Genomic DNA, 20,406 nt, shown 5'->3' with positions numbered 1-20,406 from the left:
TTTGGGTATTGTTCATTTGGGACTTTTTCTCTCTTTTCGAGGGGGGTCTTTTTATTGAGAGGGGGTCTTTTTATTATCTATTGCATTTTTGTCTTTTGTGTCTGCATATTTTGCAAATATTATCCCCCATTCTGCAATGATTGTCTTTAACAATTATTTTTAAAATTATCATTAAAGCTGTTAAACCTCTTTGCAAAATACTTGGAAAATGAGGAGAAGTAAAAATCATCTGGGACGTAGATGTCACATTTGTTAGCATTTGGTGAAAATTCTTTCCCCTCAGGTGCTGTAATTACTGTTGTCACCTGTTGTCCGCTCCTACTCCATGACTTGCTTTTAGGAGCATAAGCTTCAGGAGGCATTTGAAAGACTTTCTGGTGGGTGTCCTATAGTTCCCTCCTATAGGCCCTCCCTTCCTTTTGTTATCGTGGTCAATAGGCAGGACAGAAAACTGAGCATTTTAGCCATTTTCAAATGTCCAGTTCAATGGTATTGAGTGTGTTCACATTGTTGGGCAACCGTCCCCACCACCCCTCCACATAACTTTTATCATCTTGCAAAACTGAAACTGCCCCCATAAACACTCACTCCCCATCCCCCTCCCCCATCCCCTGGCCACCACCAGTCTACTTTCTGTCTCTAGGAATGTGACAGCTCTAGGGACCTCATGCAAATGGGATTCTACAGTATGTGTCCTTCTGTGACTGGCTTATTTCACTGAGCATAATGTTCTCAAGGCTCATCCATGTTGTAGTCCGTGTCAGAATTTCTCTTCCTTCCTTTTTAAGACTGAATAATATTCCATTGTGTGGAGAGACCACGTTTTGTTTATACATTCATCTGCTGGGGGACACTTGGATTGCTTCCACCTTTTGGCTACTGTGAATAACACTGCTAAGAACTTGGGTGTGTCAATATCTGTTCCAGTCCCTGCTTTCAATTCTCCTGTGTATATACTCTCCTCATGTCCTTTTGTTGAGCCTTTAAATTGTATCCAAGTTCCCTGTTTTATAAATAATGACATCCTGGACATCTCGTGTCAGAGCTTCTTACAAAAGGTATTGGGATAGTGATTCACATTCAAGTCTTGGAATTATTATCTCAGAACCCACTTCAAGAGCACTGTCCCAAATTATCCTACCACTCCCTCCCTGCTGCAAAAGCTTGGACATCCTGCACATTCAACAACTTCCTTTTCCCTCTTTAGTTCCTAGAAAGGCTGGATTTCATCTTGAGGCTTAGTACCCCTCTGCCAGTGTATCTGTGAGGGAACCACGCTGGGTAATCCCGTTGGGTGGGCTGAACTGGTTGGTTTCAAGAGTAGCTCCTTAATAAACTTGAAGGTGTAGTCGGATGTGTGTGATGATGTCAGGACTCAAACTCAGTGACCCCAAGACGGAGGCAGATATGGGCATGAGGGGCCAGGTGGAGACAGAGGCAGGGCTTCCTGAGGCAAGACACGCAGAAATGGCCCTGCAGACGCACAGTCCCCTCGGGGCCAAACCTTCTGCCTATTTTTAAGTGAACCTCCTCATTTCAAATCATTTGCAATTCATCTGTATTTTTGCAAAACATCATGCAACCAAAACAGAACTTGTCTGCTGGCTGAATAAGGCCGCAGGTTGCTGGGTTTAGATCTGCCATGGGTGTTTACCTGGTGACATGCTAACCAGCTAGGTGATCCAACTTCACTTGATGGAATCCCCCTCCACCCTTGCATTGATTCAGGATCCCTCCTTTATCATCCATTATCTTGTAAATAATAGGGTCTGTTTCAGGCTTACCTGGGTCTGCGCCATTGAACTGTTCATTCTTACAGCAGAACCACAAGGTGTGAACATTGCAATCATAGAATCTTGTTTAATATTGGAAAGCATTACACCCACACACACACTCCATGCTTTATTTTCCCCAATTTTCTCACTTGTTCTGTTGGTCTTGTTAGTTTTTCCAGACAAAGTTTGAAATCACTTTATCCGTGGTCTGGTACTATAGAATCATCTGGACAGCCTGCTTGCTTTGGGACCTGCCCCTTCCCCCAGTGTTTGTGGCCTTTCCTGCCGCTCAGGTGGATGTCAGGCATTCCTCCCAAATCCTATTCCCCTGGGGCAGTGTCCACTCTGTGGCCCCGGGAATGGGAAAACTGTCTCCCTCCCCTATCCTGGTGGTGGGTCACCAGTAGGCAGGAGGGTATTTTGGAGAAGGAAGGAGCTGGTCTCTAAGAATTACCGAGGCATTAGAGTTCTTCCAACAGAAAATGGGAATAAGAAGCTGGGCCTAGGAGTGTCCGGGCGGGCGGCAGGAAGGGAGGAAGGGGCCCTGGGCCGGCCAGCCCCACTTGGGTGCAAACAGATGGAACAAAAGCCAATCCACCCCAGGCACTCTGGCGCCAGGCCCTGTGGAATCATAAAGGCACTATCGCCCTGCTAAGGCGGCCGCTTGCCTGCTTGCCCTGCCCTGCCCTGCCTGGGAGCTTTGAGGCCACAAAATCGAAACTATTTACCTGCACAATGACTGTGGGCAGCGGGAGTCATTGTTAGTTGCTGATTATCTTAAGGAGGTGGGACAGAAGCTGCAGGAGTCCTGAGCCATGTTGTGTGGCTCCAAAGTGTACTGCCAGGACTTGAACTTAGCGCCTCCATAGCCCGGTGTGCTCTCCCTGCTCCGGGAGGTCACCCCCTCTCTGGTCAACACCAGCCCCACTGCCTCCACAGCCTCTCCTTCCCCAGCTCTGGCCGCTGCCCTTTGTCAGAAACAGCTCCTACCCTCCAAGAGTTTCCTGGCAGCCAGAGGGAGCTGATTAACCAGAGTGAGATCTTTCTGTGTTTCATCCCCTACCCCAAGGCCAGGAACAAACCCAGCCAAAGCCAATAAACATGTGTGGGATGAATTAATGAATCTCTTCAACAGACATTTAGGAAGCACCCACCACAGGCCCTGGAGAAGCAATGAGGACACAAGAGTGACAGACAAGTGCCGCACCCCCAGCCCCCAGCCCGCACCGCCACCACCATTCATCTGCCTGCTTCTTGCTGGCTGCCTCTCAGCACTTTCAACAGTGCCTGGCGCTGGGCGATCCAAAGACAAGGAAGGAAATCAGCCCTAGGGATGTACAACAGACACTGAGGGGGGTCTTTCAGGGGACACTCTGGGCTCTGAATTCTCCATTTCAGCTCCTGAGCTGCAGGCAGTACAGCCTCTGGGATCTAGATTCCAGGCCCTGGGCTCCATGATCATGGTGCTAACTTCTGGGTTCTGAGAGCCAGGCTCTAGGTGTCACAGTCCGGGCTCTGGATTCTGGGCTCCATATTTCTGAGACCTGGATTCTGAGGTCCAGATTCTGGGTCCCAGTCTCAGAGTCCTCAGATGTAAGTTCTGGAGTCAGAGTGCCAAACTCTAAGTCGTGAATCGGGGTGCATGTGCTCTGCACTGGGTGTTTTGGGCTTTGGTTCCTGAGTTCCGGGGCTCAGGCTGTAGACAAGAAGCCATGGACTGCAGGTTCTGGCTCTGGGCTCTGGATTTGGGGCCAGGCAGGCAGGACAGTTTGCCAGAGGCCAGGTAAAGGCATTATTGTGCCTGCTGCCTAGTCTGTAAGCTCTTCAAGGGCAGGGGCTCTTGTTTGTTTTATTCTCTGGTGCAGGCCCCACCTGGAACAGTGCCTGGTGCAGGGGAGTTCTTCCACAGGTACACTTACACGTACACTTGAAGCACAGCCATGAAGACACACGTCCTGCAGCCAGGAGTCACGGAGCAGGAGAGCAGGGTGCTCCCCACCCTCACTGGCCGCAGCCGGCAGGAGGGGAGGCCAGAGCCCTGTGTGCTGGGGAAGGGCAGGACAGGGAGCTGTCAGGAGCACTGAGAGGGCCAGCAAGCGTCCCCCAGCTGTGCACTGGATCCTGCCTGCTCTGGGCTTCTGCTCTACAGGGAAAGGTCATGGGTGGGGTACTGGTGGCACAGCAGCGGCAGAGGCGTCCTGAGCCAGAGCCCCAGGGGTGCCCGCCCCACCCCACTCTATCCTGATGGGCTTGGCCATCTGGGGCTTCACCGAAGGCGTGCTGGCCTTCAGGGGACCATCGCCGCCCCCGGCTCCCAGCCCCAGCAAGCACCTTGCAGTGCAGCAGTCTGGATGGGAAATAAAGGAGGGCTCCCAGACCCAGGGGGGCACCAGGGGTGATGCCAAGGAACAAGGAGGTTGGCAATCAGAAATCCCAGTTGTCAGGGACCCAAGGGACTAGAGGTGATAATGGTTCAAAAAAAATCATTGACCAGGGACACACAACTGGAGTGTCTTGTAATTAGAGACGCGAGAGTCATTGGGGAGATGATGCCCTTCAAACACATGATCACAGAGGGTGGTGGTGATGGACTGCAGAGTGGTAGGCAGTGCTCACAGAACTTCGTGATCAGAATGATCATTGATTGGCTATATCATTAGTCATCGATCTGGGACACGGGACTGAGGATGTGGGCGACAGGAGCATCAGTGATGGGCACATTTGGTGCTCGTGTCCTTGATGACCAAGGGTAAGGGAGACACTGGTGATCAGATTCGAGGACTGGAGACAGAGATCAGGTGGTGTGTGATCTACCAGGGGTCGGGGCAGTGATGGTTAGAGGATTTGGCAGTCAGAGCCATGGGTGATACCAATGACCGAGGAGGTTGGCAATCAGAGCTACGGGTAATCGGGGGGAAAAGGACATTGGTCGGAGGGACTTGGAAGATGAGAAGATTCAGAAATTACCAATATTGGACACTAGAGCTTAATGATTAGCATTGAACAGTCAAAGATATTGGTAACCAGAGTCTCTGGTGACTGTATCGATAGTGAGAAAAATTGACGGTAAGTGGATTCCATGATCAGGGGCACTGGTCACCAGGTGCACTGTTGGTTAGAGATGCTGGTGTTTGGAGACAAGTCACCGAGGTCATTGCTAAGAGGACGTTAGGGATGAGAGAGTGTGCTCAGGGATGTCAGAGACCACATATGAGTGACCAAATCTATCATTGGTTAGGAAAACATTGACCAATGGCATTGATGATCACATTTCTTGATGGCCCAGAACATCAGTGACAGGGTGCAGTGGTCACCACTTCGGTAATCAAGAACATGGGTGATAAGGCACCAGTGATCACAGACATGATGAAGAGAAATATTGAGGAAAGAGACCATGAGTATCATAGAAGTTAGACGCATTGAATGGAAATATTAGTGAATAGATATGATGATCGGGAACAATGGTGGCGAGAGATATTTGTGATCAGACATCATTGGTAAGTAGACAGTCACTGAAGGCACTGCTGATCATATTTTGTGGATGTCAGTGATCAGACATATCGCTGATCAGAGACATTGATGAAATATTGATGAATAAGTGTTGGTGATCCATTGTTAGTAATCAGATGTGTATGGTCACAGGCTCTGGTGACCAGACAGACAGATCATTGATCAGGACTGTCAGTCATGGTGGCAATCTCCAATGACCAACACTGTTGATTAAAGATGACAGCAATCAATGACATCAGTGATCAAAGACATCAGTGATCAGGTTTGTCAGTGAATAGGAATATGGGTGATCAGATAGCTCAGAAATGAAAGCTGATCGCACCTGGGAGGAAGTACATGGGGGTGAGGGGTAGGGTCAATCCTTGCTGGGTTCTGCAAAGGAAAGGATTCATGTGTGGACCAAAGGCTGATGAATCCACAGCCTCCCTGAGCCTCCCCCATATCCACCCAGTCACCAGGACCCACGGTTAGGTGCAGATAAGGAAATTCAGATGGGAGATCCTCCGGGGAGGAGGGCTAGGATCTCAGGCCCTGGCCAGACAGGGCACCATCCCCTATCACAGGAGCCCTTCCCTCCACATCACTGGGCCATAGGAGGGCCAGTTTGGTCTGATGGATGATCTCCACATCCAGGACGCAGCAGCCCCACGAGCCCACAAGACAGGCCAGAGGCATTCACAAAAAGTATTTTATTATTCTTAACAGTATTCACTTTAGAGGAGTAAGAGGAGAGCATACAATTTTTACAGACAATATATAAATGTTGTACATAATTAACAATAACTTAGTTCACTAATCCAAAACAAAACAAGCCAAATAAAACATAAAAACAGAAAATACTGCCGATTCTTTTTCTTATGCGGATACTAGTACAAAATAAGTTACTCCTGGCTGAGGTGCCCTTGCAGCGATTGCCCATATTGCACTTGGTCACTTCATCAGCACAATCCTCTTCCTGGGCCAGGCCCTGGGGCCCTCACTGGCTGCCGCACCCCACCACCCCCGCATACAGAATCTAAGCTCAGACACAGTTATGTACAGCTGTACCTTGGGAAGGATCCAGCCAGCCACAGAAAAGCAGAGTAGAACCCAGGCACCTCCCAGGACCCCAGCCAGGTCATGGCCTCCTTGGGTCCCGGCTCTGACTCACCCCCAGCTCCTGCCTTCGCCACCTGCCAGACTAGCCCCCAGAAGCCAAGAGCAGCCAATGCCCCACCCCTGGCCCCCTGTTGCCCATTCCAGGGCTGTGGGATCCAGGAACTTTTCCAAAAATAATTGCGAAGCTACAGCCTTGGTTTGCAGGTTTTATTCCTTTCCACAGCAAGGGATTCTGTGGCAACGTACAATTGACTGGACCCAAAAAAGAGTTTAAAAATAAAACAACTAACTCATCAGCGAGTTAAGCTTATGCAGTTTTTTTTTTAATATTTTTTCTTTTGTCTCAGAGTGGGAGGGGAGGGGGTTGAGGGGTTAGCAGAAAAAGGATGTATGTACAGGGGTCCACCTGGCAGAGGAGGCAGGCTGTGGCTCAGGCTCGTTGAGGGGACAACACAGATCACAACAGCATCGGCCTCAGAGCCAGGGCAGTGATCTGGGAGACGTTTCCCCTCTCAAGAAAATGTTGTTTCCTTCCTGTGACCCAGCCCTGGCCTGGGAATCTGCGCAGGACCGCCTGTGATTGTCTCTGCCTCCAGGCCTGGCCACCAGCACACACACCAGCTCAGCCTCCTGGCCCGCAGCCCCTCTGCACTGGCTCAGCCCAGCCTGGGGTTCGGCGTTTCAGAGAAGAAAGCCAGAGGAGAAGGTGCAGGCTCAGATCCCTGCAGGCCTGCCCCATCACCCTCGCACGCAGGTGGGTCAAGGGGCACTTGGCACCCAGGAAGACCCGGAGAACTTGGGCAGCTCAGACCTCCCAGTCTCCCAGTCCTTGTTAGAAACAAGAGCAAAATAAATTATTCTTGCCTATTCCCCTTTCCTTCTAAAACCGGTGTCCTTCATTTGTCCTCTGCCCCCTCCTCTCTTTTATCAAGTTGACTGTCTGTGATGGAAACCCCACCTGGCAGCAGCCAGACGGGGGCCGCCCCCCTACCCCGGCGAGAATTTTCACAGTGGCTGCCGTGGCTGAGCGGAGCCCACCGGCGAGGCAGCGTGGGCTCTGGCTGGGCTGGAAGGGGTGGCATCAGTCTCCAGGGAAGGGAGGGCAGCTAAGGGTTTGACCCACCCATCTGGGAGCACCCAGCCCAGCGCTGCTGGCCACCCTCCTTGGCATCAGTCTGTCCATTCGAGGGGGGCTGTCCCTAGCCCATGGCGGTTACCATGCTGGACGGGTGGGGGTGGCCGAAGGAGAGGCTGGAGGAGGGGTGGATGGGCGTCGGTGTGGGCAAGATGTGTCCCGAGTGGCTGAAGGGTGGGAGGTGGCCCACGGGCGCCATGTGTCCAGCCAGGGCAGCAGCGCTGAAGGGGGCCGACTTCTCCTGCATGCACTTGGACAGCTCCTCAAAGCACTCGGCCCCTTTCTTGTTCTTCTTGGACTTGTTGGACATCTTCCTGTTCCGAGTCTGGATCCCCTCCTTCTTCATGGTCAGTGGCCTATTCACCTGGGGGTGGCCACAGCGCCTTCAGGGCCCAGTCCCTTCCTAGAGCAAGGCTTCTCCCACCCCGCTGGGCACCTCGGCGAGGGGCAAGGCGGGTGTAGGCTGGGTCCCCCCTTCCAAATGCCCACCCACCACCCCTCTCTCCTCACCAGCACTGCTGGCGTTTTGAGAGGAATGTGGGTACAGGGCACCAGGCCCAGTAAATGCCAGCACTGTCCCCTGCCGACACAACTCAAACCCACCCCCACCCAGACTGCTGTTTTATACAGGGGGACCTCTTCCCTGGGCCTGCTGGCCCCTGCTGTGGGGGACATAGTACCAGACAGCTTGCCCCCTCTTATGGGAAGCCCTCTGGCACTCGGGCTGACCCCCGTGAGGCAGCAGCTTCCCAAGCCACGCCAAGCTGGAGGTGGTGGTGGGGGCCTCTTGCCTGGCAGCACAAAGAGCAGCAGTCCCCAGGGAGGGGTGGGGCGGGCCGGGGCGGACTCACATTGTGCAGCTTGTAGTAGAGGCCACAGGCATTGCAGACAGGGTCCCCGTTGGCGTTTCGGCGCCATAAGGTGGTGGTTGTCGTCTGACAATTCGCACAGCAGGTGCCTGCTCTCCTGGCGGCCGACTGGGAGGGGAGGGGCGGCGTCAGCAAGCTGGGCTCCCACGCTCTACCTCGACCTCCCCCCTCCATCATGGCCCCATCCCAGCCCCCGCAAACTTAGCCCAGGAGCGGTAAATCTCACAGGGGAATCAAGGCATCTTAGAGCCGTGGAATTGTAGAATTTGAGACCTAAACAGAGCAGAACTCTAGAATAAAGAGCTCTCAGAAGCTTGATCTTAGAATCAACAGAGTTGCAAGAGCTGGAAGGGAAAAATTAGCCACCTTCCCCCAACTACCAAATAATCTAACTTTATAGACAGAGAAACTGAGGCTCGGAGAAGGGCTCATTAGGGTTTGGAAGGCTGGATGGGTCCCCCTGAAGCCTCTGGGTCTGTCATTGCATTCCCGCAGGACTCTTCAGAAAACCCACAATCCTGGGGTGTGTCGGCGTCCCTGAGGCCAGGGCAGGGGGCCTGTGGCTGCCCAGGCCACAGGAAGTCTGGAGCTGCACTGTCCAATACGGTAGCCACCAGCCACATGTGACTATTTAAATTAAATTGAACTATAATTTAATAAAATTAGACATTCAGTTCCTTCCATTGCACCGGGCACATTTCAAAGGATCAATCGCCACAGCATGGGCTGGACATGACCACAGTGGACAGTGCAGATCCAGAACATTTCCCTCATTGGAGGCTTATCGAATGAGGCTTGTCTATCTGTCCAGCACCATGGACCTCCAACCAGAGTTCCAGCTGCCCCCCAGTCTCTCCGGGAATGCAGGGCAGACGTGATCCAGAAATGGGTGTCTGGTTTCTGGAGTTAGGAGCTGAAGGCTCCTAAGAGAAGGTAAGATCTTATCCAGCAAAGCAGATGCTGGGCCCTGGCCCCACGGTCCCAGAACTTGGTCTGGCAACACTTCCCAGAGGACCACAGGCAGCAGGGGTTGGGGTGCGGGGCTCAGCCAGCAGAGGCTGGAATGGCCCCTCATGCCAGACTGCAGCCACAGGGGCGGGGAGGCTGACCGTGAGTAAGCAGCCTGAAGCTGGAATTCTGACTCAGGGGCCAACACCATATCCTCCCCTGCTACCCCCACCCGGGCCCTTACCCCGCCCTCGCGCCAGGAAAAAAAAAGGGGGGCCCCCAAAGCAGAGAGCGATTTAAGCCTCATAAATCACTTCGCCCTGAAAAAATATATTTATTATTCTTAGCATTTTACGCATTATTTGCAGAGTGGAGGGCATTAGAAATTTCAAAACAGCCCAGCGAGAGGCAGGACTGAGCCGAGGACAGACTCTAAAAACTCGCGGAGTCCGGAAACAGATACACGAACTTTCCTTATCTTCAGGCTGCAGATGTCCGGATAGGAAACTCCGGCAGGAGATCCGAAAGGGCACTTTTTTTTAAAATCACTCAAATGAAAATACACAGTATAGGTGACTCCATGGAAAAATAATAAAGGGCAGGTTTTTTTGGTGGCTGGTGTGAGTGTGTGCTTTATTTAAATAAGCATGGGGAGATTGTTGGGAGCTGGAGCGAGCTGCCCTGAGCTACAAGGAAAATTACTTCATGGCCCTATTTTTAAAAAGAGTTAAGCAGGGGACGGGAGCTGGGCCTGTGGACACTCAACTTTGGGGATCCTGGGGCGGGGTGGGGTGAGGGTGCCTAGTGGGAAATCAGGCCTGAAAAACTCTAACCTGAAAGCAGGGTGACCCCAACTGACATCCAGGAGATTTTAATGATAAAAGAGGATTTCAAGTGGCAGAGCTTCTGCGTTTGAAGGGTTTTATTGTTATTATTATTTTTGTTTTAATTAATGGTGGGCTCCTGCCCAGGTTAGCTCCCCTGGCGCTGCCCCACGGCTGCCTCCCCAGCCACCTGCTGCCCTCGCCCAGCGCCACTACCTACCAGTCTCCGCTTGGGCTTGATGAGCGGCCGGTTCTGCCCGTTCATCTTGTGGTAGAGCCCGCAGGCATTGCACAGGTAATGGCCAGTGCCGTCGCGTCTCCAGAGAGGGGTGGCTGTGGCCCCGCAGTTGACACACTCCCGGCCTTCTGAAGGGGGACAAGGACACACACGGGGCCTGTTAACTGACAAGGCCCGGCAGGAGCCAAGCAGGCAGGGGTCTGCGGCCAGGCTACTAGGGGGAGTGACATTTAGATCCAGCCCCAGGAGGGAAGAGAGACCCAGGGGGGCTGCCCCACAGGAGGCGGGGTCCAGAGAATAGTTCTCCAGGCAAAATCTTCGTCCTCTAAATCCTCTCTTGAAGCAGGGAAAGAGGGCAGGAGGGAGGGGTGGGGTCAGGGCCCCAGCGAGTCTCCCCACGGCAAGGAAAGGGTATTTACAGCAAACTTTGCCGATGGCAGGGTGGCAGCAGGAGTCACCCAGCTTGCCCTGGCTAGGCCCGGAGGACTCTGGCCCCTCTTCGGGCTCTGCCTCTCCTTTCTCCCCAGCTGTGTCTGGCACCTCCTCAGTCAGCTCCACCTCCCGTGCCCTAAGCCCAGGATAATTTCCTCCTTTCTCCCGGACATTCCCCCTTCTGCTGAAGTCCCAGATCAGTCCTGGACTCAGATCGAAGTTGTTGTTCTTTAAAATAAAATAAATAATAAGCCCTTTCATTTTTAGGCTAAGTAGACTGAGACATTGCTTTTTAGTTGTCGTCGTTAGTTTTTGGTTTGGGATTTTGTATTGTTTTGTTAAAGGCCATCTGGAATTCCAATCGAATGTAAAACAAATTTAGGAGGAAGGATTAATTAAAGGCAAGTTAACTGGCCTGAGCAGAACAGGGGCCCTGAGGTGGGGCTGAGGAGGGTGTCAATGGCCATGGTAGTGATTAATCAGGGTGGCTGCCTCAGCATCATGTTACCCAAGAAAATCCTCCCCATTCAGTTTAAACTAAATTGTCAAAAGATACAGGCAAGAAGAGGTGGCTCCTGGACTCAGGAGTGACGGTTTTAAAAATCTTCCTTCCCTGGCTTAAAGGGATCGGGGAGGAAGCGTTGACAGCAAGAGCCCACACTAGCCTTGGTTTCTGCTCCACAGCCAGATTATTGAACCACCTTGACCCAACCTGCTCCTGTGGGCAGGGGCACTTCCAATTTCATCCCCCTCACTCCAGCCTTCGGGGAGGGAAAGTGAAGGACACGCCAGGGGGCAGGGAACAGGGAGCAGGAACAGGTCCTGGGAATTTTGCTTTGGGGGAAATCTCCCAAGGAGATCTGGAGCCATTGAAATCCCAAGATTGGACTGATTGCGTTGCAGGACCAGATTCTTTAAGAGTCTGGAGCCTCTGGAGTGTGCCCGCAGCACACATACACACGCTCACAAACACACGTACGCCTGCCCTCGCTGCTCTCACCTGCGTACTGCATTCTCTCACACACTAAGTCCTGAGGCTGCCTGAGTTGCCACTTAAGATTCAGGGAAGGGAAGGGGAATTCCTGTTCTGTGCTCAGTCTAGCAGGGGTCCACCGTGGAAGGGGGTGAGGAGTGGGGAAGGGACATGAACTTTGGGGACCCTCAGCAACAGTTAAGAAAAGGGCAAAAGTTTTAGGTTCCCCTGTCCCTTGTCCTGGGGTCTCATGCACCTAATATACATCTACTGGGGACTATTAGAAAGGGACATCACCCATCCCCAAATCAGGAAGACGGGCACTGCCCATCTCCCACATCACAGCACACCCACCAAAGCAGCAACCGTCCCACATCCACCAGGTCCCTGGCACCTCCCTTTACCTGAGCAGGAGCGGGCCTTGCTGCGCTGCTTAGGGGTGAAGCTGGAGGCAGGGCCGCCCAGGAAGCCTCCAGGGTGGAAGAGTCCGCTGCTGTAGTCATGGGCAGCGGCCGGCACATAGGAGGGATAGGTGGGGATGGGGTGGTGTGTGGCCGGCTGTGTGCCCATGGCAGCCAGGCCTGGGCGCAGGGGGCTGCCACTTTCCATCTTCATGCTTTCTGTCAGTGACACCTGGTACTTGACGCCATCCTTGTCTTCACCTCGGGCTGCACTACCCCCTGCAGAGGAGGAGGCTGGGGAGGCAGCCCCAGTGGTGCTAGGGTCCGGAGACACTTCCTTGGGTGGTGTGGGTGGGAAGCCAAAGAGGTGGGAGCCAGAGTGGGCTGCGGTGGGGGTGAGAGAGGCCACAGAGCTCCCACTGCCTCCCCCGCTCCCACCCCCGGCCCCTGGGTACACAGAGAGGGGCCCTCCAGGGCCTCCAGCAGCTGAGGGGTGCAGTGGCGTCTTGGAGAAGGGGCTCACGGTCCAGGGGTTGTGGTGATGCGCTGCAGCTGCAGAGAGGGCCGCTTTACCCCCATCCAGCCAGGGCAACCCAGGACTGTGCAACAAGTGTGGGCGGCACATCTGGCCTCCGGTCAAGCGGGCTGCGGGAGGGGGAAAGGGGTCAGGGTGCGCAGAGGCTGGGCCGAGCCAGGACACGGATACACAGGACCGCAACTCACAAGACAATCAGCAGTAACCCACTCCCCAGAGAAATCCGGAAACATAACACCCCAACCGGCAATAATCAGGAATGTCAGTCCGGAGCTGAAGGACAAGTGGCACAGAAGGAACCCCACTGGACAGGGCCTGGAGAGAACCCCCACAGCCAGCTGGGGATGGGCAGAAACCCTATGAAGCCCAGACCCTCCCCAAAAAGCTGCTGCCCCCTCCTTTCCTGCCCCAATTTCTCAGCTGCTCCGATTCCTGCGGATCCCACATCCGGGAAGTAGGCAGCCGGGCCCTCCTCCCCTCGCGCGCCTGGAGCGCGGCGCCTGGGCTCCCGGTCACCCACGGGCCCTGGGCTTACCGTGCGCGGGGCTGTAGGAGACGCGCGCCCGCGCGTGGGCCGGGTTGGCGTAGTAAGGGTTGCCCTGCGAGTCAAGGTGGTTGAAGAAGACGTCCACCTCGTCGGGAGGCAGCAGCTGCGCGGGCTCCATGTAGTTGTGCGCCAGGCCCGGGTGGTGCGAGTCGGGGTGCTGCGCGTTCAGCACGGCGGGGTGAGCCATCCAGCGCGGCTGCTCGGGGGCCACCTCCATGGCCGGAGGCGGAGGCTTAAGATCTGGGCGGAGGCGGTGGTGGAGTCCCTGCGCGACGGAAGGGGGCGTGAGGGGCGCCGCCAAGGCCCTACACCCCCGAAGTCCCGCCACGCGGCGTCCCGCGCGCCGCTGCACCCCAGCCAAGCTCAGTCCCGGGTGGGAGGAAAGCTCCAAGCTTGAAACGAAAGGAAGGCGGGGGAGAGGGCTCAGCCATGCACACTCACATGGTGACCCCCAGTCCCAGAGCCACACACTCGTGCACAAGGGGTCACCAAGGAACGAGCCCCGACGCCAGTTACCCCAACAAACGCAGAGTAGCACTCACATGGAACCCCCCACCTTCCCGGTACACAAACACATAAACATAGATTAAAAGTTGGAGACAGGCGTCCCGGGCACCCACTGGGGCACATGATCCTAAACACACGCACACACCTACCCTTGGCGCCGGACACACATACTGTCTTCCCCCAAAAACACGTACACGCAGCCCCACCGGCTGAGAGCCAGCCCCCCGCGCACACTGCTAGGCAGCACAATCAGGACCTCTCACCAAGGTACTACAAAGTAATCACCCCAGCCTGGCCCTAGTCTTAAACCCCCAGAGGTTCAAGCTTGGCGTGCCCCAGGCCCCAGGCCAGCTCTCGCACCCCAAACTTACGCAGCGCCGCGGGGAGAGGGGCGCGGCCTCCGGGAAGCAGCACTGGCTGTAGCCCCCCGGGATGGCGGGCTCAGGAACCACGAGTCGAGGGCCTGGCGGGGCTCACAGGGTAGGAGCGGGGGGCAGCTCGCGCCTCGGCCTCAGGCCTGCCCGGCTCCGGCCCCTCGGCATCCTCCGGCCGCCCTGGCGCCAGCTCGCGACTCCTGCACAGACATGAAGCGGGGGCCGTGCACGCCTAAGAAGCCCGCGCCAGCCAATCAGCACCGTGCGCCGCCCAGCCTCCGCCCCCCATTGGCTGAGCACGCAACTCCTGGGCCGCTGGACTCCGGGACTGACCCGCGGGCCTGCCCCCCTCTGCCGGCCTGCCCCCTCCCAGCGCCCTCCCGGCGGCCCCTGCTGCCAACGCCCCCACCCCCCCTGGACCCTCACCCTGAGGGTCGACGGCTGAGCCCCCTCTTGCGGACACTCAGGATCTCCCTAATCTAAGGTCCCTCTTCCCAGTAACTAGCCTCCAACTGGGACCCCCTTCCCGGGATCCCGGGGTGCGCACCCTCTGGGTGCCTGGCTGTTCTTTCCCCGAGACTCCCAGCCCATCCACTCTCGGATCCCACCTCCTTTACGGCTGACCGCGGCCAGTCGGAGTCCGAGTACCTACCCAAACCCTTCCCTCCCCCACCTCGGGCGCTGGCTGGTTGGGGGCCTGGGAAGACAGCTGCGGGACAGCGGGAGCGGTAAGCGGCAGGAATTCCGGGGCCCCAGCGGGACCTGGGCCTCGGAGACGAGGCCGCTTAGGACTGTGCTTGACCCGGTGGAGGTGGCCTGGCCGGCTGCTCCGGGGGGGGTTGGGCGTCCCCTTCCCGGGCGTGGCCTTCGTAGACCAACGGGCCGAACTGCCTGGGGCGAGGCCGTGGAGACCCGGACTGGCGCCGGCGCCGGCTCGAAAGAGACGCCTCCGGGCAGGAGGAGGCATGTTTTTTTCTTCCCGGGGGTCCCTAAGGCGGCCCCTGGGGAGCGGGAGCCGACCCGGGCCAGAGGCCCTCTCCTCCCTAAGTCACCTGGAACTGCTCTCCACACACGTCCAGTCCAGAGATCCAGCTCTGTGGGTCGAGGGGGCCCAGTGCACAAATCTCCTGGCTTTCTCTCATTGTACAGATGGAGGAGACTGAGGGAGACCGAGGCTCGAAGGGAGCCTATGGCCGAGGAGGGGGGTCGGGAACAAAGAAATTTAGGGGGAGGGACGGAGACAGGTGCGGGGGTGATGGGAAATAAACCATATCCTGCAGCCCCTCTTCCCAGGCTGGGTGCATGGGTCTTGGTGTAGAAGTCCGGAGGGATCCCAGGTGGGTCCTGGGCAGGGAGGAGGGCGGGGGTCCTGGCCACCCCCGGGAGGGTGGGGGGAGGGGTGGTGGGATTGACAGTCGGTAATTGGGTAACTGGAGGCGGCTTCTCCGGCCGGGCGGCCCCGCCACCGCGACGCCGGGCCCCTGACGTCACCCGATTCGCCAGGAAATGAACTTTTTAATAATCCGAGGAGGGAGGAAAGCCCTCGGTCCCCTCGGCTCGGGGGGCGTCCGGCCAGGCCCAGCTCGGCGGGCGCGGCCCGTCAACCTCTCCCAGGCCAGCTCTGGGCAGCGTCAAGAGGGAGCCGGCCCGGGCCAGAGGCCCTCCTCCTGCCTCTGCATCCCGCTGTCCGTTCGTCTGTCCAAGACTCTGGCGCAGGTAAAGGCGCGGGTCCGGGGGCGCAGAGCCCCGTCCGGCTGGGAACCCGCGCGTCTCAGGCCCTTGGGGACCCGCCTGCCGTGGCTTCCCGCTGCGCCTCCCGCTCCGCTGAGCTGGGGCGCGCGGGGCCCGGGCTTCTTGGAAGTTTGCTCGGAGGGAGAGGAGGCCGGCGCCAGCCCGGGTAAAGCGCGCCGGGGCCGTGAGAAGGAGCGCGAGGCCGGGGGTGCCGGACCTCGGGCGCCGGCTGGGCAGGTGAATGGCCTCCGTGCTCGCTGGTTCTCGCTCCCCGCACCATGCGCAGTCTGGCCTGGACTCGCTGTCTCCGTACGTCCCCCTCTCTCCCCTGCCTTTAGCTTACTATTCGTCAACGCGTAAAATGAGATCGCCGCGAAGCCTCGAGCCTGCTTTGCGTCCTTGCTTTGCTTCTCAAAGACACCGCGGCCCCGGGGACGATCCTACGTGTCCAGCAAGGCTGCCCCACTAGAACTCGAACCCCGGGGCCCAGCGCGGGAGGCCGCCAGTCGCTGGCCAGGGGCAGGGCAGTGAACGCCGGAGACGAGTAGAAGCTTCCCCCGCGGCCGAGATCCGCGCCTCGGCTCGCAGGGGGGTGGCAGCTCCGAGCCCTCGGGAAAGCAGGTAATTCTTTCTCCCAAAAAGACGCGGTTCAAATTCTCCCCGGTTCTGGGTGGGTCTGTGGTTTCGAACATCGCGAACTCTGCTTCAAGCTCCTCCGGGCAGCCTGAAGCCCCTCCGGGGCAGGGTCCTGGCCACCGCAGGGGTGGAGGTGACCAGCCAGGCCGAGTTCCCTGCAGGAACGGCAGCGCTGCGCTGCCCGCGGGCCTGGCGTACAGCGGAGCGCGGGCGGGGATTTAATTACCCCGCTCGGCGGCTCAGAAAATCGCCGCAGAGAGGAGCTTAGCAGGGCAGTTAAGCAATGCTTGAGCAGGGGCCTGGGGAGATACGCACCAGCCTCCCTTCCCGCAATACGGGCGTGGAGAAAAAAGGGAAAGGGGAGCCCTCGCCAGCTCCCTTGAGGCCCTGGGGTTGCCTTCCTCGGAAAGGCAGGCACGCAGCCGGCTTGTCCGAGGCCTCCACTACGATTGGAGCTCTTGCGTTGGACACGGGACTGCTGCGTTCTCCCGCAGGAACGAATCTGCATGGAAGGGAAAAGCGGGGCGACTGGCAGGAGGGTGCCCAGCTGGACAATAAAGGGGGTCCGCGCTCCTGAGTGTACGTGTATGCCAGACAAACCAACGGGCACTACTATCCAGGCGCTTCGCCTAGCAGGGAGCAGAGACCAGCCTATCACTTCTGCCCAAACGTCCAGGGAGGGTCAAGGCAGCCCCAGGATCAGCTGGGTTTGCGAGGGGCCATCCTGGCGCCTGGAGAGAACAGATTTATTTCACTTTACGGTCTTGGACTTTGGGGTCTCCCGAACACCTTCAAAGGGACACGTTTCCCTTTTCATGTATTTGTCTGTTCCTGAGGGTTGTTGCAAACGCGGGCTGCTGCCTTTCGTTCGCGCTAAGAAGCTGTCATTTTTCTTGACATGAGAACAAGATTTCACGAAGGACTTGGGGAAAGGCAACAGAAAAACTGAAATTTCTAATGGCCTTTTTCAAGGGACCCAAAATTGCCCAGGGGAGCGTGGGTCGGTGCCTCTCTGGTGCTTTCGCCCCAGCTGGGGGCATGAGGATCCGAAGCCCAGTTCTTGAGGGCCTCACCTGCCTGGCTGGGTCTCTCAGCTGCCCAGGTCTTCTACATACCACGGAGCCCTCCCCTCCACGCCCTTTGTTTAAACTTTGCTCATCCGAGTCGACCCCCCTGGGACCGTAAGTTTGCGCTCTCTTTGTAACCTAATTCTTCTCGCCTCTTCCTATGGGCATCTAATTGGCCAGCAAGGGGGGTGAGGGGAGTGTCAAAGAAATCAGTTTGCTTAGGGGCTGCGTTCCATAGGAATATTTAATTTGCAACCCAGGGGCCTCCCAGCCCCACACTATCAATGTGCCTTAAGGGGTACTGAGGAGGAAGTGGGGGCCGCTTTTGCCAGAGGGGTTCAGAAGTCCCTTTTAGAGCAAGGCCGCAGATCTGCTCAGGCTGCAGCCTAGAGGGGTTTTGCAATGGGTGGGGGGCAGAGCTCCAACAGCCCCTTCTGTACTTTGGGGTTCACTTCCAGCTCCCTAAATCGGAAGGATCCCCCTCCTCTGGCCTCCATGCTGGCTCTCCCATCCCATCCGTCTTCTGTGCCATTCTGAATCACAAAGACGGAGGCAAAACGTCCTAGATGTTACTGTGCCACGGGTCGAAGTGCACGGGAGATCCTGTAAATTCTTACCAGGTTCTCACCCCCACCTCCAAGCCGGACAGCCTCCCCACCCCCTAGCCCCCAACCCTCGAGGCCTTGCTGAGACCTGCAGGCAATCGGGCCACGTTTCTCCCTCCTCCGCGAAGAGCTACGGCTTTCTCAGAGCGCCCGGCGGCTCGGCGGCCCGGCGGCACGGTAACTGGTAAATCCGTTTCGTTAGACGCAATTTGTTTGCAATTTGTCAACCCGGCTGGGAAACGCTCTCCAGACGCCTTGGCAGCCGCACTGGCCTACCTGCTTCTAGAATCCTGCCTACTCATAAACGAGTTCCAGTACGAGGTACCCGCGTAGACCCGGAGCTCGCCGCCAGATTTTCCCGACCCGGGGAGACGTAGCTTTTTCCAAAACAACGAATTTCCTTCCGTGTTTTCCGGGAAAGGAGCGGCCGTCACACCCGGGGGCCTTGAACGCTGGACCTTTCCCCTAGCGGCTGGGGCAACCCGGAGTTCAAGCTTTGCCGTCTCTTTAGGATTCTAAATGCCCAGCGTCCGGACAGACCCAGACCGCTGTCTACTCCTCCCGGCTGCAGATCCCGGAGCCCGCGGCGGCCCCATTCTTATTGAAATCCCACTAAACGGATTCCGACTCCGGCTTGGGGAAAGGGGGAGACTTCCAACCCAGCTCACCCGCGCCCCAGTCGCACAGGATAAAGGGCCGCTGGGCGCGGCGTGCGGGGGCGCACGCAGGAGCGAGCCGGGTTAAGCCGCGCAAAGCCGGCGCACGGGACCAACCGGCAGGTGCAGCCGCAGCTCTGCGGCCCGGCTCGGACACGTCCGCCACAGCGGCCCGGAGGTGGGGGGCGGCCGAGACAAAAGACCCTGGCTCAGGGGCCGAGAGGTGGAGCGCGTTGCGAAGCTCTGGGAATAACCGGGGCTTGCGGCCTAGGGCTCCATCCGAGAAATGGGAAGGCGGGAGGCCTGCTGTCTCCAGCTCCCCAAATCCTCCCTTAGGTTTAGGCCCTTATGACCTGGGATTCGAGCCGGCGGTAGGGCCAGAGCGAGCCCCAAAAGCCACATGTCAGGGGCCACAGGGCTAGGCGGACCGTGCTTAGGGTGCCGGGTGCGCAGTGCGTAAGGACTGGAAGGGCCTGGGCCAGGAGAAGAGGGGAGACTTACCGAGTGAGGTGCGGCCGGCGGCGCCCCCGGGCGGACGGGGCCGGAGCAGAGCGGTGCGTACAGAGCGGTGCGTGGCCAGGTGGGCCCAGGGGCCCGGCGTGGGCTTGCGCGTTCACTAGCAGGGCCCGGGCTGCGCTCCGAGTGGCCGCATGGTGCGCGGCGGCCCGCTTTTGTTCGCCGGGTGGCGGACGGGGGCCGGCTGGGGTGGGGGGCGAAGGCAGCCAGGAGATAGAGACTTGAGCGGCGCTGGCCCCGCTACCTCCCTCTGGCTCCCGTTGCCTCTCTCTCTCCTCTCCCGGCCGCAGCAACCGCGGCTTTTTATTTCGACAGCACTTGGGGTGGGGGGGTGGGGCGGGAGCACCGCAAGGGGGCAGGAGGGTGCCCGGGACTCTGCGCCCTTTCTGCCTAGTCCAGCCGCTGGGCAGCAGGCCGAGGGCCTGGAGGCGCTCAGGGCCCGCAAACCCTATTTGCCCGTGCTCCAGACCACCCCTGCCCTCTCCAGGGCGCACAGACACGCACTCCTCCTCTCAGGGCTGCACGCTCAGACTTCCTGGGACATCTCTCTTTTAAGACTCTCCCGGGGGACCCTCGCGAACCGTGGGCACATCCGTTCACACACGCACGTACACAGACGCCTGCTGCTTCTCCAACACACTTCCAGTAGTGCTCTAATGAACATGCACACGTTAGTGCACACAGTTGTGGCTGCGTGGACATCCCCCGGAGATCTGGGTCACACCTGCGTGCACATGTGCTCACACTCAAATGTAGCTCGCCACTCTGGCAAGCAACTCCCTCACTTCCGGAGTGATTTGGCTAAGAGTAGACATACAGGCTCAATTCCCCAACTCCAGGGCAGACCAGACCATTTTCGGAGTGGAGTTGGGGGCATCTCCCTGGCCCATCCCAAAAGAAACCTCTGACAAGAGGGAGTAGGGGGCTTGTCTTTGGAAGGCTGGGTGGAGAAGTTGGGGTGCTGGAGTCTTCACTCCAAGAAGGCTCCTCCGTTTGTGAGCTAAGAGAATCTAGTCCTTGAACTTCCAA

At 57.3% G+C, this 20,406-nt stretch overlaps 1 protein-coding gene across 3 annotated transcripts; it reads right to left on the bottom strand.

Moving 5' to 3' along the window:
- Nucleotides 1–5,955: 5,955 nt before the first annotated feature.
- On the bottom strand, nt 5,956–19,646 carry GATA2 (GATA binding protein 2). Of its 3 annotated transcripts, none has more exons than XM_017650121.3 (7): nt 19,363–19,646; nt 14,164–14,366; nt 13,274–13,550; nt 12,207–12,848; nt 10,380–10,525; nt 8,370–8,495; nt 5,956–7,882 (listed from the first exon to the last, which is right to left on the bottom strand). In XM_017650121.3, exons 3-7 carry the CDS (start codon nt 13,500–13,502, stop codon nt 7,583–7,585), a joined length of 1,443 nt encoding a protein of 480 aa, XP_017505610.1. In that variant the 5' UTR covers nt 13,503–13,550; nt 14,164–14,366; nt 19,363–19,646; the 3' UTR covers nt 5,956–7,582. The 3 variants fall into 3 exon arrangements, with proteins under 3 accessions (XP_017505610.1, XP_017505612.1, XP_073087217.1); XM_017650123.3 differs by lacking the exon at nt 19,363–19,646 and adding an exon at nt 15,219–15,352; XM_073231116.1 differs by lacking the exon at nt 19,363–19,646 and adding an exon at nt 14,819–15,082.
- Between the last annotated feature and the right edge of the window lie 760 nt (nt 19,647–20,406).

The sequence above is a fragment of the Manis javanica genome, chromosome 3, assembly GCF_040802235.1.
Source record: "Manis javanica isolate MJ-LG chromosome 3, MJ_LKY, whole genome shotgun sequence".
NCBI lineage: Eukaryota > Metazoa > Chordata > Mammalia > Pholidota > Manidae > Manis > Manis javanica.
The sequence above is the reverse complement of the archived record's forward strand: the minus strand, read 5'-3'. Positions and strand labels throughout refer to the sequence as shown.

Coding starts and splice junctions, on each gene's coding strand:
- GATA2 (XM_017650121.3), bottom strand. CDS start 13,502: ATGGAGGTGGCCCCCGAGCAGCCGCGCTGGATGGCTCACCCCGCCGTG. Junction 10,526..12,206: donor CAAGGCCCGCTCCTGCTCAG/GTAAAGGGAGGT, acceptor GTCCCCCTTCAG/AAGGCCGGGAGTGTGTCAAC. Junction 8,496..10,379: donor TCAAGCCCAAGCGGAGACTG/GTAGGTAGTGGC, acceptor CTCCCCTCCCAG/TCGGCCGCCAGGAGAGCAGG.